Genomic DNA, 17,245 nt, shown 5'->3' with positions numbered 1-17,245 from the left:
GTGAATGGGCAGAAGCGTTGAAGCTTCAACGCACGCCGCTGTGTGGACGGGCCGTCAGTCTGACAGGAGAGGACTCTCCCTCCACCTCTTTCATAACACCGCCTTATATCCGGGTGCTAGTGGAGCACGCTCGTGAACTGTTATGTTGAACAAGGCAGATTCTCAGAGCCGTACACATGAGCACAATTATGCTCGCCACAGTTTCCCCGCTGCGAGGCACCGGCCCGTCCACACAGCGGCGTGCGTTGAAAGCTTCACCATTCACTTTGAATGGGGTGACGTCACTTTTCGCCGAACTGCATTGTGGGAAGCGAAGTGGAGCTTTGCTGGCGTGGCTCGCTGCAAAAGTTGAGCAATGTTCAACTTTTGAAGCCTCGGCAGAAGCGTCAGCCAATCGAATCATATGCCAGTACAAGCTCTAGCCAATCAAACCGCTGCTTGTGTGTCAGGGGCGGGAGATTCATGTGATTGGTTGTTGGTCGAGTTTCAGACACGCCCGCCGGCAAGCTTCAACGCACGCCACTGTGTGGACGGGCCACGTAAGCGACGCCGCCTCTTAGCTCCGGACTCTTGCTTCTAGACCGACCATTTTTTGGAGCTGGAAACGAACCGGATTCCGGAGCTAAGAGGCGGCGCCGCTGCGGTGTGAAGAGGAAAAAACGGTACTTTTCAGACTCTAGCTCCGAGCCGGCCCTGAAAACGCGTTGGTGTGAAAGGGGCATCTGAGGGTTTAGATAGTTCACTTTAGTCTAAGTAGTGGGTCTCAAACGGTTTGATAATCATTTATGTAAATAAGTATTTCCAAGGCACACCTTTATATGATCATTATAGTTATAAAAAACAAGAGAATAACAGGTATGAAATAATTCCAACTCATACTATAGGACAGTAACACAAAAATACAGGTTAAAAGGGGAGTGATTTGTAAAATATACATAAAGAAAAAGTAAATCTGTTTACAGTTCAGTTTCATATGGGTGTTGTTGAGAGATGTATCCATAGATTTAGTCCCTAATGTTGCTCTCAAAGTGCAGCAGATTGATGCTTTTAAATTCAACATTTAAAAAAAAAATCGTCCCGGGGGAGCATGCCCCCGGACCCCCCTAGAGGAGGTTAGGTCCACCACCTGCCCACACCCCCTGTCAAATTGTCCCACCCACATTGAGGATGCTTCCTACGCCCATGACTAGGCTGTTGCTTGGCGTGGCGAGAATATTTCTCCACTTTCTCCGGTCCCCGAGATTCGGCTTCCAGTAGCTCTGGAGAGAGCTTTCGCACCTGTGGCCACTAACGGTCATAATTTCCCTGCTTTGTTTCAAGACCCGCATCAGAAAGCTTTTGAATGGTGATACTTTTCCAGTTGGTCTACCTGCTCTTCACGTAGTTCTGCATGTCGTCGTTTAGGTGCTTTTTTTTTCTGGAGATAGGCACTGCTCAATCCACTCCTCCATAGTAAGACCCCCCCGGAGGTCGAAGTTAACCTTAAATGTTTCCATCTTAAGCTTTGTTAGTAGTTAGTTAGTTTCGTAACGGACGTAATGTAACAGTTGTAACGGTTGTAGCTTTTCTCAGACGCGGAGGGATACATGACTTGTGAAAAGTAACTACAATTCTACCCGTGATATATGCTCATTATATCACGGCTAAGAACCAATCAGATTGCTTGATTTGACTTGTCCGTTTCATAAACTCCCTTATGCCTTTATCTACTGTTGTGCCATATAATAAATAAACAGATGGATATGATTGTGCTTTTTCTCTCCTCACAATGTAAATTGTGCTTGTTGTGTTTTATTGTTTTACCAGCTGCAATGCAGAATTCACAGATTCATACAAGAGAAATGCTTTGAAACACCATTATCATTAAACTAGGGAAATAAATGAATGTTTGAATGACTAATAGCAGTAATTTGGATTTGGTCTGACATTTCTTTTGGATGTATGACAGCATGAGGTAGAGCTTGAAAGGGCTACATTTTATACAGAATGACAAATCTGAGCTGGCAACCCTGAAATCGACTCCGTGCTTGCATGACCACACTGCAGGATGGACATTTTCATCAAAGTAAGTGGTAGCAGTTTTATCAGATGGTTTTGATATTCCGGGCGCTGGTGGAAGTTGTGTGTTTTCACTTGTTAACATTCTGCACTCATGTTGCAGCCGGGAATTTGGACCTGATAAGTGAAGCTGATGTTAAATAGAAATTGCTCACCTCCCACTTGTTTTCCTGCGTCTGCCTCTTTAGCCGGATGGTCCAATTATTGGCTGCAACCTCCGCACAATGGGCAATGGTCATGGCTATGGGACAGGACAGGTCCAGGCCGGGGGGGCCGTACGTGACTGCGGGGCTCAGGAAAACCTCTGACCCCTCCTCGGACACAGAGCTGCACCACAGAAAAACAGTTAAGTTACATATCAAAACAACAAATGTTAAGAATCCTAAAACTCCTCTTGAATCACTAGACTGTAGGGGTGTAACGTTATCCGTATTCGTCCGAACGCCTTTTTTTATGAAGGGAAACAAGTATGTCACTCAGGGCAGTATCCATTACACTATATAATCCAGGGGGCGGTATTGCGCCTAAAAGCTGTTTGCCTGCCGCCCTTAAGACCCGGACACACCAATCTGACAACAAAGAACTGACACAGATGGACCCCGACTGTTGCGTCGCCTCTAAGCGGCAAACTCTGGGGCAGAGCCGGGACGAATAAGGAAGTGCCACAAACTGCAGTTCATCTATTGGCCGATAGGCGATGACTGCAGAAAGGATGAATTTCCATAGAACCCCATGTTAAAATGCCCAACTTTACAGCAGACATAAACATGTTTCTACCCCTGGATGCAATACAAATTATTCGGGATATACTTAGATTCCACCTTAATGATTATTAATTGTTGAGTGAATTGTTTTATAACGCGACCCTTTTATTTATATTAGGTCTTACATTATTTGCATAAATTAGGGCGTGGTCACTTTGATGGACAGGTACGTGCCTCACTGTCAGCTAACAACAACTTCTCCACTCTGCTAGGCTACAACGTTAGCTAGTTGTAGTTACTGTACTTGACCCTTTAGCCGTGTTCGTGGTGATTGTGCCTTTTAGGGAATGTTGTTACAAATACCAGACAATTAAAATGTCGTGCTGTGCGGTTGAATGTACTAACAGAACTTCCTAGAAGTCTAAAATGATAATTGTATACATGTTAACCTAGGGTGACCAGGTCCCAACAAACCAAATGTGGGACAAGGAGTATGTTTGTGTGGGACAATGTGGGACACCCTCTCAACACCCCCCCCCCCCCCCCCCCCGTTGAAAATGTACTAGCGGTGATTATTTGCGGTACCGAGGTGGGCCGGTCGAGAGTCCCGGGCTGATTTGTAGTCCCAGTCCGCCGCTGCCCACGGGTAAATGTCTTCCCAGTCTTTGTTGTATGTGCATCTTCTTCTTTTCTTAGCTGTAGTTTCAGTTTCCTCCATTTTCCATAACCTGCTGCGTCGCCTGCGTTATTGACTTTCATTGTTGTTGTTTGGCGGGGCCGCGGCGGTGTGTGTGTGAGTGAGTTACTCTCATTGGTTAACACTTGACCAGCACCCGCCGTGTCTTACAGTTTGATTGACAGCAAACACAGCTCCGTGATGATAGCCTTCCCTGCTTTCTCAACAGCCATTGGATAAATCTGATTTTAGAAAAGCGTTTTAGCCAATCAAAATGAAATATGCGGGACATCGTCTCAATTTGCGGGACGCACCAAAAGTCGTGAAAATGCTGTGCAAAGCGGGACATCTGGTCACCCTATGTTAACCCCGTTAGCAGGTGTTTGTGTGATTGTTAGCTTAGCTTGTTATATAGCTTATTAGCCAGCTAAGGACGTAACCCTTTATACATATATAGTTTAGTTTATGATTCAGCCTTGGGTAAGACTTTTATAGTCTATGGCTATGACTCCCATAATGCTAAACGGGAGCAAATGTTAAAAGGGGACCCAATTATCCCAGTGGTGGCTGCCGGAGCTAACGGAGCCGCAGGGGTCTAGCTCCAGCCGGCGTCCTGGAGCTAGCCCCCTGCGGCTCCGTTAGCGCCGGGCGACGGAGTCCGGCGTTATAACTGGAGATCAAGGAATGCAGTGAAACCCGGACTTGGTTCGCCTGCAGCCCGCTGTAGTATTAGCTAAATCAATTATGTTGAACAAGGCTTATTAAGCTGAACATCGCCACAATTGTTCTGCTATGTATCGGTACTTCTTTTATTTTATTAACGTGTGAATGACAAGCATTAAGAATAAGAACAAATAGCTAATTCTCTTGCAGATTGTCTCGTTTGACAGACTGTGTGATACACCGAGCGAAGAAGAACAGACTGCGTGATATAAACAAACAACAAATAGCGTGTGCGTTCCATTTTCACTCTACAGCGAGAAGCTCATGGGGCTTTCCCGAACCTGTGTCGAGAGCTGGAGTTAAATGAAATCTCAGATTTGCCTTCTTAATAGTTTGTTTGGGTCCCTCACTTCCGTTTCGCTTCTCATGCACTGATTCGCTAGCTGTACAGCCAATCAGAGTGATTTCTTTTGCCGACTGCCTTTGGCCGACTTTTTGGCCGAAAAGGCGTCGGCCCGGCTGAAAAGACACGACGGTGCGGGACACACCAATCTGAGTAGGGCGTGTCAGCGCTCATCGTCGGCCTGACGCTCACCGATGCCGATAATCGGCCTGGTGTGTCCGTGCCTTTAAACAACAAATGAAGAACAAGAAGAAAACACAACAAAACGAACAAAATACAAGAAGAAGTTAGTATGGCGATTTCAGATAACACACAGGAGCTAGAAGACCCACCTGCTTCTTTTAAATCAGCTGTGTGGGAACATTTCGGGTTCCCTGTGGACTACAATAACGATGGAGTGCGAGTGGTGGATCGGACGAGGACGGTGTGTCGGTGTTGTCCGACAGCGGTGCGGTATGCTAATGGTAACAGACGCCAAACATGCTAAATCATATCAGAAGGCATCACCCAGATTTGCCAATCAACGGAGCCCGGCGAAAGACAACAGCAGTTCAACAGCTTATCCCCGCTGTTTTTAAGAAGCCAATAGACATGAAAGCCGAGAGACCAAAATAAATAACGGAAGCTATTGGCATATATATTATAACGACTATGCGCCCTTGAAAACACTTTCTTATTATTTATTTTGTAATATTTTCAAGACATTCTTTTTAGTTTTACAGCTTGATGAAACCTTCTTGTTTGACATCAGCCATTATAGATAATATGGCCATCTGAGTGTGTGTGGTATATTTGTGGTTTGTTTTTAACTGTGTAATAGGCCTACAGTTAATTATTCAAAATGTTAGAGTTCCTTATTTTTATACTGAAACTTGCACTACTGTTAAATAACAACAAACCTGGAATTATGCATTTGGGACTTTTTTTGTGCTTTTTCTTGTTGTACCGAACCCATACCGAACCGTGACCCCAAACCGAGGTACATACCGAACCGTGAATTATGTGAACCGTTACACCCCTACTAGACTGTCAATGAAATGTAGACCACTCCCCTATCCAAGCCCATAAAACTCACTCCCTTCTTTCCATCCAGAGACTGCAGGCAGAACAAATGAGACCACTGTGAGTTTGCATATGGAGATCTCAATTGTTTGTACCTTAAATCTTTACAATTATTTTGTTATTTGTTAAGCTAGATCCCTATTGATTTGTTCCTACATTGTGAGGAAAAGGAGCATTATTTAAGGCTCCTATTTTTTCCATTGTCTACCTGACTTGTAATATATTACCTATATTCTTTTATTTAGAGAAAATCCTCCACAGTACATCCAGGTCTTACTATCCACAAACCACCGGATTGACTGCAATCAAATGTTAAACAGTCTTTTGCATCCAGTGTTTTAATGTGCACCCCACCTGAGATGTTCAGTGAACCACCACTCCACCAACTATAGTTTTTTCAACAAACATTAAAGATGGTCCTTTTCTATTCCAGCTAAAAAAAGAGGGTATGAAAATGAGGACGTGATCATCATTATTAATGAATCACTGCTTAAAGGGGACCTATCATGCAAAATGCACTTTTGTACGTCTTTTCTACATGAATATGTGTCCCCGGTGTTCCAGGGAACTCACCAAGTGTCAGAAAACACAACCCTCTCTATTTTCCTCCATACCCAAATCTCTAAAAAAGGGGCTGCAACGGATCTGATAAAAACTGATCCAGATTTGAACACTGTCCTGACGTCAGGACGGTGGCGCTACGGCTATTGGGCCAACTCCACCAATCAGGAGGAGACAGCCACGGACATTGTCGTTCGAAAGCGCTGGAGACGCTGTAGTACATATGCCAGGCCTGTAGGTGGTGCTGTTCTGCCCTTATCTGCCCTTACAAACACAGAGCTAAAAAATGTCAAATTGAGCAAAATGAGGCATGGCTAAAATGCATGATCTGTTTGGTATTTTGCAAAAAAAAAGTATAAATATGCCTTATATAGGTATGGTCCTACACTATATTATTCAAATATAGCATGATAGGTCCACTTTAAACAAGGATTAAAATAGCAGAGAGTGACTATAAACAAAGTAAACTCAAATCCTTGGACACTCATAATGAATCAATCCCTGAGCAGCTGACACACAGACACACAGATAGAGGAAGATTAAAGCACCAAGACTAATGGACAGTGGGGCTGGGGAGGACAGGCCTTAGCACACAGCGTGTAAGCTCCGTGGGTCGATGGAGCTTATGAAGCCTGTTCTGGCCAGCCTGGTGACAGATTAGCTGGGCCAAGCTGCTCTTGGCCAGGGGCCCAATCTTGGCTGGAAGCCCCGAAGACTGAGAGCAATCAATGGGACCACCATCAGTCATGCAGCTGGCCCGGCCGGACCCCTCACACACAGGACACGATGTTGCTGCTGTTGTCACTGGAGTGGCATGGATATTTCTCAACATCATTAATGCAACTGCAGCAGGGACAGGCGCTGACATGAAAGCACAGATGCATCACAAATGTGTAAAGTGTGCATGGACCCACACACAAATACAGGGAACACCCACAGAATGAGAATGAGATTGATGTTAGAAGAACTTTTATTATAGGTGACACTTCTCATGTTGACATTGTTACACCTCACTTCCTAGATAACCAAGTCAATGGCTGTGTTCAAATGTTATTCTAATACCAAATATATTTTACAATAAATGATTTAGATAAATAGGAAAATTATCAATTCGACCATCACTTGAGCCAAATGTTACATTTAGTGTTGTGTTTTTTGCCCGTCCAGTAGCCGAAAACCGAAAAGAAAAAATCAGCTTAGAATGATATAAAATGGAGAAACACAATAATTGGTCATATTATTTGCCAATTCACTTTCTTTGACAGTGACTGTAGCATATTGTGTATAGTAGTAGAGCGCAGTATTCAATTGGGACCTAGCTCCTGGTTCATTTCTATATTCCTTACAGGGGTCATGAGTGTGTGTGTGTGTGTGTGTGTGTGTGTGTGTGTGTGTGTGTGTGTGTGTGTGTGTGTGTGTGTGTGTGTGTGTGTGTGTGTGTGTGTGTTTTGTGCCAAGAGGGTAGCTGAAACCTGCAACCAAGGTTTTTTTAAAAACTTTTTCTGGTGCAGATTTATGTGTATGTAACTTCTTTATTATACTGTTACGTTTCAAAAAATAAAAACGACAACGCTTTTCTATCTAAAAATAATACCCCACATGCAGATAACACTGTGACCTGCAGCCACAGGCTCTACGACACCAAGGTAACCTGCTACTGAGACTATGGTAATTATCCAGACTGCCTGTGAGCATAGATTAAAGGTCTGGTTATTTAGCATTTCTGATTGTGGTTATGAGAATAAAGAAGTACCACTTCAGGAAGATAGTTGAAATGTAAATATTAGATTGGGGTTATTAGTTAAATTGCGTCTCTTGTTATTGTGCTGTCTATTGTTACATTTTTTCACACAAAAGCATCAAATGTGGCATTTATTGTTTGTATTTATTTCATTTAGCTCAGAACACAATAATAAGTAACGTATTGACCATGACTCATCAGTGAGAGTCTCTAAAGCTATCACATTGGTATGGCGTTCAACAAAATTACAGGCATAAAACTGAGTTTGGAATTATACTGAATTCATGTATTTGGTTAGAGTGTAAGTTCATCCAAAACAAAAATGATAAAAGGAACATCGCTTCCCTGAGTAACACTACGAAGTATAACTTGCCTTACTGTAAAGGATGATCAAACAACTATTAGCAACTCACGGTTGTCTGCCTTAGGCTTTCCCAGATGTCATCACTTCGTCATTTTATCCTAATACATTTTTTTTTGTAATTGTCAAAATTAGCATTTCAATTGAGTTATGGCCAGAAAAACGGTTTTGTAACAAGGACATTGACCTCTGACCACAGAATTATTATCAGTTTATTTTTTAATCCAACTGGATATTTGTGCCAAATTGGAAGAAATTCCCACAAGGCGATTCTGTGATTTTAAGCCTTCAGCCAATGCTTAGGGAAGCACAGAGGCAAACAAATCAGAATGATGTTGCTCAACTCATTGCCCTAAACGTGCATGAGTCACATCCTAAAAGCGATATTTTGTCACAAACTATGATGCTGTCCTCAGACTACCCACTGTCCCCTGCTGCGCTGGAGGAGATCGCACACAGAACCACCTGGTGAAGCCTAGAGGACGAACTAAAGCTCTTTCAAACACCTGAAACCGAGCCTGAGCCGATCGATTCTTATTCTCTGCAGAGGAGAGCCACGTCTTATGTAGATGACCGAGTTTGAATGGAAAGAAAGGATCCAATTTCTCCGCTGAACTCTGCGGCTGTCAGAAGATAGGCTGTGACTGACAGCTCACTGGGGCTCGGGTCCTGCAGCTCCTCAGACGGCAGCCAGAGAAGTAAACAGCATCAGCTTATCAGAGCAGGGCAGCAGCCTGGAGGGCAGCAGCCTGGAGGGCAGCGCCGAGGCTGAACTGGGGAGACTTTGGGCAGGGGGGTGTAACCAGCCCCCTAACTGAGCACGTCCCCAACCTGAAGGTGACCTTTGATCTGTATCTTTTCCTCAAATGACCCTCGGCACTTAATGTGTGGGTGCTGGTGAGATCGCAGTTGAATTTCACGCGGCACTAAATGTCACTTTTGATTCTCCCTGGGATGTAGAAATTGAAATTCATTGAGAAGCACAGGCTGTTAGCCGCGTTGTTAGGGTGATATTTCGCTAGCGGGGTTTCACACAGACATGCTGACACATTGATACCGTCTGCTATAAATCAAGAACATGTCCAAAAACTGACTCCTGCTTGTCAGATACCGTTTGAGGCTCCGTTGCAAACAAGTCACAGGTATTACTCCCCTTTTCAAATGGCTCTTATCTATCATGCCTTTTCCTCCTCAAGTAATAGCTTTGTGAGAATCCTGACATCAGAGTTACAGAAATAGACTTGAGCTGGCAGGAAACAGTCATCCAAACTTTGTAGCATATCACGTTCAACAGAACCAAAAACATAATCAATATCACCGATCATCGTGACTTTACAAAGTTCACAGTGCACTCTCACCAGTCACGATGGAAGGAGATATTGTCACTGTTATGTCTACTAACATAAAACGGGCTACCAGAGGCATGGAGGCCATCTCTCTCTCTGAGACAGTTGCTTAAGGCAGCATCGAAATCTGTCTGCGGCTGCCAATGTATTTATGACACATCATGTTCCCCCCCGCAGTGCCTGCAAGATGAGAAAGGACCCCCTGATGGGTGGGTATATGTTCTGCATCTGTATGTGTGTATGTGCGAGTACATGGGACTGTGTATTCTCCGCATGAGAGGATCTGTGTGAGCTCTTTGTGTGCATGTTCGGCAAAGAGAGGAAGAGACGAGGTGGCGTGAAGAGGGAAGAGAGATGTGCTGCGACGGTTGAAAGATTAAAAGAGAGCAGTGTGTACTGAGAGTCCTCACCTGCTGTCCTCCTGGTTGATGATCATGTACATCTCCCAGGTAGTGTCTTCTGAGATCCCCCCATGAGGCACCAGCAGACTTATCCCTGCAGAGAAGAAGGCATGCAGAAAGTGATCAGCACACAGGCAGAGCGGTGGGAGAATACTTAGATAATAAGAAGTACCAGAGTGTAGGAATACTCTGTTATAAGTAAAAGTCCTGCAATCAAAATGTCACCCAAGTAAAAGTACACATATACTTACCAAACTTCATTATGCAGTGCCATTTCAGAATAATATATATGATAAGTTTTGATTATATTTATTGATGCATGAAAGTGTTCTCAAAGCTGGTAAAGGTGCAGCTAGTTTGAATGACTTTGTATACTGCAGGGTAGCTTGTGAATTTACTCCAGGTGGAACTAAAGTCTGATTTAACACTTGATTATATTTCACATCATTCATCCACATCTGTAAAGTAACTAAAGGTATTAAATACATGTAGTGGAGTAAAAGTACACCATTTACCTCTGAATTGTAGTCGAGTAGAAGTAAAAAGTAGCATAAAATTGAAATACTCAAGTAAAGTACTAGTACCTCAAAATTGTGTTCAAGTACAGAACCTGAGTAAATCTACTTAGTTACTTTACACCACTGACAGCCACACGCTGCCCTGCTGTCATGTCTCTTTACTAAAGGTGACAGCCAGAGAGGTGATGGCACGAGGAAAAGGAAGAGGGTCCCGGAGGCCTCGTGAATCAATGCTGGCAAGAGCGTCTTTGTCACAAGCACACACACTGTGTCTCAGATACACACACTACTGTATGATAAACAATTACTGCCAATCTACACTGCAGTTGATAAAGGCCCTCGAGGGACAGGATGATGAATGTAGGCCACGAGGAAAAGCTGCCTTCATAATGTGGTACACTGAGCATCACAGGTTTACATTACATAGTGAACATTTACTTTATAGTGTACAGTGTGTTCTTTATAAAGTTACACATTCACTATAGCTAGAACCAACCCGGTATCACGGCAAGACGTGAACATGTGACGATCTACCATGCTGGGAGACGTGAATATGTCACGGTTTCGTCCCTTCAAACGTGACAGTTACACGGTATTGTTAACATGGCCCAACCAGTGGAGAAATACCCGGAAGTGCCAAGCAAATGCTCTACCAAGACTATTGGTCGGTTTTTATTGTCAAAATTAGATGTTTTTAATTTGTCGACACCTCTTTTAGCAGAAACAAAGGCTACATTAATGTATTAAATCGATGTTAATCCATGTGTGTGGATCATAGACTGTATATATACTGTAAAGGTGTGGATGTGGAATTAACGGACGTGACGTTGTGCGATTGCGTTGCCAGGCAACGCAATTTACAAACTCTTCAACTACAACCCTAATTATATTTAAAAACATTTTAGAAGGCCTCACGAAATACTTTAATGTAAATTAAAATGTAAATGTGAAGGGATGTGTGTAATGTGGTGATTGACATTATTCATCCACGGATCTATGGGTTGGGGGTATTGTTCCGCACGGACATTTCAGTTAACCGGACTGCCTGTTGATGTGAAATCCGAAAACATTTAAAAAAAATAAAATAATACTTTATTCCGAGTGTGCTTGCTTTTCTCTTTGGAGGTCATCACATAACGGCATTGTAATACACGGTTCGGCTGCATTAAATATTACATATCTGCCGTAGTTCTCTATTTATAGAGCCCTGATGACAAGACTTCTGGACAAACAGGAAGAAGTGCCGCCAAAACTGAAAACGTGACGTGGATCATAAATATATCAGCAATTAAACAACATCTTACATTTCTTTTCACACAATACGTCTCCTTGCAGTATCAATACTAATTCGGCTGACTTTTATATTTGATCCAATTGGTAGATAGGCTGTATTTACACCATAACGGTGCACAGCTGATAGAAAGGCACATCTAGTGGTTAAAGCACGTTATTGAATTTGATTATTTGATTATTTTTCACAAAAATGAAACCATCAATAGCAGAAACAGAATTAACTGTCATTAGTAAACCACCCAAATAAAAAGATCATACGTGGTTTTGTTTTACATATATTTTAAGGATAATAACAGCAATGTAACACTGTCTATGACACTTACTGTATAACACTGATTTGAAAAACATACAGAAAAAACTAATTCACTTCACCTTAATAAAGTATTTAAATATACATTTCAGGTGTGCTGTTTTGTTTAGATCATTGACATCTGGAGCTCTTTTAATGTCCTTTTTGATTATTGTTACACCAGGTCTTGTCAAAACCTTTATTCCATATTCAATACCCATGACTAAACAAAACAGCAATTCTACTCCACTACAATTCAGAGGTTAACCTGGTATTTTTACTCCACTACATTTATTTTAGTTACTTTGCAGATTCTGATTAATGATGTGAAATATAAACAACCCTTAAATCAGGCTTTAGTTACACCTGAGTAAAATTCAGTTGTAGTTTTGTTTTATTGTAAAATGCCTTTTATGCTGCTGTAACAACAACAATTTCCCAATTTGGGATCAATAAAGTACTATCTATCTATCTATCTATCATATACACAACTAATTCAATAACGTGCTTTAACCACTAGGCGGTGCACACAAGGTACACACAGCCATAATAACTTTGTATTATTAGTGTAGGACACTTGTGTATGTATAACATCTGAAGATGTGTAGTTTTATTCACGTTTTCACATAATTGTACAGGATATTGCTATATTATTTCACATGTTTTACTTCTAATATCTGATTTGTAAAACATCACAGACAGAAAGGTATATCCGTCATTTAACAGTAAGCTATTGAAATTCTGAATCCATAGATGTGTCTCCCATCACCCAAATCCCCTGACTATTCTCTCAACTCAGTATTTACATTCTTATATTCAAAGAAAATCAGTAATATCTTTAAAAACTACAAGTCCTTTTATATCAGCTGTGCACCGTTATGGTGTAAATATAACCTATCTACCAATTGGATCAAATATAAAAGTCAGCCGAATTAGTATTGATACTGCAAGGAGACGTATTGTGTGAAAAGAAATGTAAGATGTTGTTTAATTGCTGATATATTTATGATCCACGTCACGTTTTCAGTTTTGGCGGCAGTTCTTCCAGTTTGTCTAGAAGTCTTGTCATCAGGGCTCTATAAATACAGAACTACGGCAGATATGTAATATTTAATGCAGCCGAACCGTGTATTACAATGCCGTTATGTGATGACCTCCAAAGAGAAAAGCAAGCACACTCGGAATAAAGTATTATTTTATTTTTTTTAAATGTTTTCGGATTTCACATCAACAGGCAGTCCGGTTAACTAAAATGTCCGTGCGGAACAATACCCCCAATCCATAGATCCGTGGGTGAATAATGTCAATCACCACATTACACACATCCCTTCACATTTACATTTTAATTTACATTAAAGTATTTCGTGAGGCCTTCTAAAATGTTTTTAAATATAATTAGGGTTGTAGTTGAAGAGTTTGTAAATTGCGTTGCCAGGCAACGCAATCGCACAACGTCACGTCCGTTAATTCCACATCCACACCTTTATATATACAGTCTATGATCCACACACATGGATTAACATCGATTTAATACATTAATGTAGCCTTTGTTTCTGCTAAAAGAGGTGTAAACATCTAATTTTGACAATAAAAACCGACCAATAGGCGCGGTAGACCATTTGCTTGGCACTTCCGGGTATTTCTCCACTGGTTGGGCCATGTTAACAATACCGTGTAACTGTCACGTTTGAAGGGACGAAAACCATGACATATTCACGTCTCCCAGCATGGTAGATCGTCACATGTTCACGTCTTGCTGTGATACCGGGTTGGCTAGAACACTTTGTCGTATAATGAAACATGTTGATTGGGTTTGTCAGGATGCACTGGTTGGATAGAAATGTCAAAGCTGTCTAACTTCAGCGCTTCAGTAAATAAGATATTCATGTTCATGTTACTCGGTCGATCAAAGACATTTCCAAATATTCGCAGCATGCCAACACTGACAAGGTCAAGCAACTTCAAAACGCATTACAAGGTTCCCTGTATCATCTTTGCTGCTGTTTCAAACGATGGTAAGATATAGATTTCAGCTTCTCTGCGATTTCTTTAGTTTTAGGTTTAAGGAATGTCAGTTTACACACTGGGTTATATGGAATGAAGTGTCTTACAGTGGGCTCACCTGTGTTGGGCACCACCAGCCTGCCTCCAGCATAACCAAACACTGCGGTTGCTTTGTGAAGAGGCCTGCTGGGAGTCAGAGAGACTTGTGGAGTGAACAGATTTTTGCCTCTTCTGCCCAGCGTGGTCCCAACTGGAACCCCTCTGTAGTCTGGAGCCAGGCCCCGTGGAAATGTCTGAGGGTGGGACATGACATGGTACTCTGCCCTTTCTGCCACCCCTAGAGAAACAATCAAATACAACGTTTTTGCAGTTAAACTAACACTGTTCATTAGACCCAGAGCAAAAAGAAGGTATAGGGCATCACTGTAAACTCAATTTCTCAATTACCACCGCAGTGTAGACACATACAACAGCAAGATATTAGAAGATTACATTAGAGGTTGAATTCAGTATGGTGTCTGTAAAACCAATCACTCTCCAAATTGACCGTCCCTTAAAACAGCAGTTGTCCAATTATAGCTTAGCAAACAGAATTTAGGGACAGCAAGTCTTTGAAGCTTTGGATTTCTCTTCAAGCTAAAGCAGTGCGCATGGATCTGTAGTAAGAAGTAAGTAGTAAGAAATACCATGAAAAACAAAAAATGTTTTGTCCGAGCTATTATATATATATATATATATATATATATTATCAACACAGTCTCACGGCATTTCGTGTTATAGTCACGAAATTAATCTATTGATTCGTGTTCACCAACACGATTTCGCCATTTTTTTCGTGTCACACAGAACGATTTTAAAAGCAATGTAAATAATAACAAATTAGAAGGAAAAAGACATTTAAAAAAATACAGATTTAAGTATTCTGACACAGAACGATTTTAGAAGCAATGTATTTATATTGGTAGTATGTTTCGTGCCTGCACCAAATAATAACAAATTAGAAGGAAAAAAAGATTACATAAAATACAGATTTCAGTATTCTGAGGCTCTGAGCCATTTCTTTTCCTCACTGACGGCACAAAAACTCAGACATTATACAATTTCAAATAAAAGGGATAGGGTTAGGCTTAGGGTAAGATATTGAGTAAGAACATGTTTTTATGAACCACACAGCTTCCGGTCTTCCAAGACCCGACCGGACAAAAAGACGTGTTGCAGGCACGAAACATACTACCAATAGAAATACATTGCATTTAAAATCGTTCTGTGTGACACGAAAAAAAGGTGAAAATCGTGTTGGTGAACACGAATCAATAGATTACATTAATTTCGTGACTAATAACACGAAATGCCGTGAGACTGGGTTGATATTATATATACATTTGGTTTGGAAGTGCCCACCAACAAACTGTGAAATAAGACACATTTTTTTCGTTGGCTGCCTAAGTAAGAAAACATGAGATTTTATCAACATTCAGGTTTTCTACCTTCTCTCTTAGGGAGGAGGGCTTAAAGAAACCAAGCATTTTAGTGTTAGGATCAAATCTGATATATTCATACATTTGTTATGAGAATAATGTGCTTTATACACATTGAAGCAATAAAACAAGGTCTAGTAAAAAAGTAAAAGTATGAATCCTTAAAATGAGCACAATATTACCTCTCCAATCTCCCCCAAAACCAAAAACAGAATGTAAGAATTGTAACAAATTAATTAAATAGTGTGTTTATCTGCTATAACGTAAGCTACAATTGTTAGCGTGCATAGCTAACTAGCTACTAGACTATAGACTGTAATTTGAGATAGTGCTTTGTTTGCCAAACTTAACTTCATCTTCATAGGTGCTTAAAGACATTAAAAGTCATCTGGAGACGGTGTTTTCAACCAGCTAATGGAGCTCATTTGACTTAAATCAGCTATTCAGCTATATCTAGTAATAATTTGCCGGCAACAGTTTATATTTTTGCCAGGAAAACTGATGTCTGAAGCCTGCTTTTGTCTGAAATCAAGAAGCTATTTTTTTCAGAAGCTACCACACACTTAGAGTTGTACATCTGTATCACTGTAAACTGCAGATGTGCGGCACAAGAGCGGAAAGCTTGACAGGCGTAACAACAGTAACTAAGAAGGACGTGGCTTAGCAATGGTCAATTTGTGATGCCCTTCAAGACCATGACCATTTTTCTTTTATGACAGCTTTCTTAGAGATTGCCTCAAAGCAGGTTCAAAGAAAAATGGATTATCCTTCCGAACAGCAACAGCAAACTTATTTTCTTGCCTTTCCAAAAAGTATTTGAACACCACAGTCAGGGGCTCACAAAACACACATCTATTTGCTGACCTTTGACCTTGAGATCAGGCAATGGGTCAAGCAGTGAGCGCTCAGCCATCAGATCCTTGTCGATGGAGTCCTGGAAACACATAGGGCTGGTGTAGGTGCGCGACACTGTCAGATCTGGTTGCATGGATGAATTCATTAGCAGAGGGTTTGCTGAAAAACACACAAAGAGAAAATGCAGATTACTGTCAACAATTAGACATCTTTAAGCAACAATCACATTTGCAGAGAGTGACACTTTACACGGCCTCCATCAACAACAATTAAACCTATAAGGTGTCAAGACAATTAGGTTTTAACATCCTTCAAGTATTACCATAATTAAATCCCCATGGGAACAGGAACTCCTTACCGTACAATGTCCCAATTAAAGGGCCAGCGACTGTGGTGCAGTAATATACTTAAATCTGATGTTCAAAAATACTGGGACAATCTGCCATAGTGATACTGAGTCAATTTGTAGATTTATATATCTACATTCTTTTTTCTAATAAAAAGGTGTTGCTGTGGCTAAAGGCAACCATGTGTGTGCAGTGGTGGAAAGTACATTTAATCCAGTACTGTACTTAAGCAACATTTTGAGGTACTTATAATTCACTTGAGTATTTTTATGTTAAGTTACTTTATGCTTTACTTTACAACATTTCGGAGGCAATTTTTGCATTTACTCCATTCAAGTAATTTAAATAATCCCCTCCTTTAACAAGACATTAATGCATTATTAATTATGGGTGTGGGAGTGTGGGAGAGAAACTTCCTCTGGAGGGAACATGCACAAAAACCTATACAAACTAATAGGGCCTCTTTAGGTAAAATACCTGAGTAC

The 17,245-nt window shown here is 41.3% G+C and overlaps 1 protein-coding gene across 1 annotated transcript in view; it reads right to left on the bottom strand.

Moving 5' to 3' along the window:
• The window catches only part of unc5da (unc-5 netrin receptor Da), a 171,171-nt gene that overhangs the window by 10,710 nt on the left and 143,216 nt on the right, over nt 1-17,245 (bottom strand). Inside the window, exons 10-13 of the mRNA XM_034122747.1 lie at nt 16,423-16,572; nt 14,199-14,417; nt 9,986-10,070; nt 2,214-2,385 (exon numbers count right to left, since the gene is read on the bottom strand). Of these exons, the coding sequence (XP_033978638.1) occupies nt 2,214-2,385; nt 9,986-10,070; nt 14,199-14,417; nt 16,423-16,572 (626 nt within the window). The remainder of the gene's footprint in view (nt 1-2,213; nt 2,386-9,985; nt 10,071-14,198; nt 14,418-16,422; nt 16,573-17,245) is intronic.

Source organism: Trematomus bernacchii, unplaced genomic scaffold, assembly GCF_902827165.1.
Source record: "Trematomus bernacchii unplaced genomic scaffold, fTreBer1.1, whole genome shotgun sequence".
Lineage (NCBI taxonomy): Eukaryota > Metazoa > Chordata > Actinopteri > Perciformes > Nototheniidae > Trematomus > Trematomus bernacchii.
Note: the sequence above shows the minus strand (reverse complement) of the source record. Positions and strands in the feature narration are given on the sequence as shown.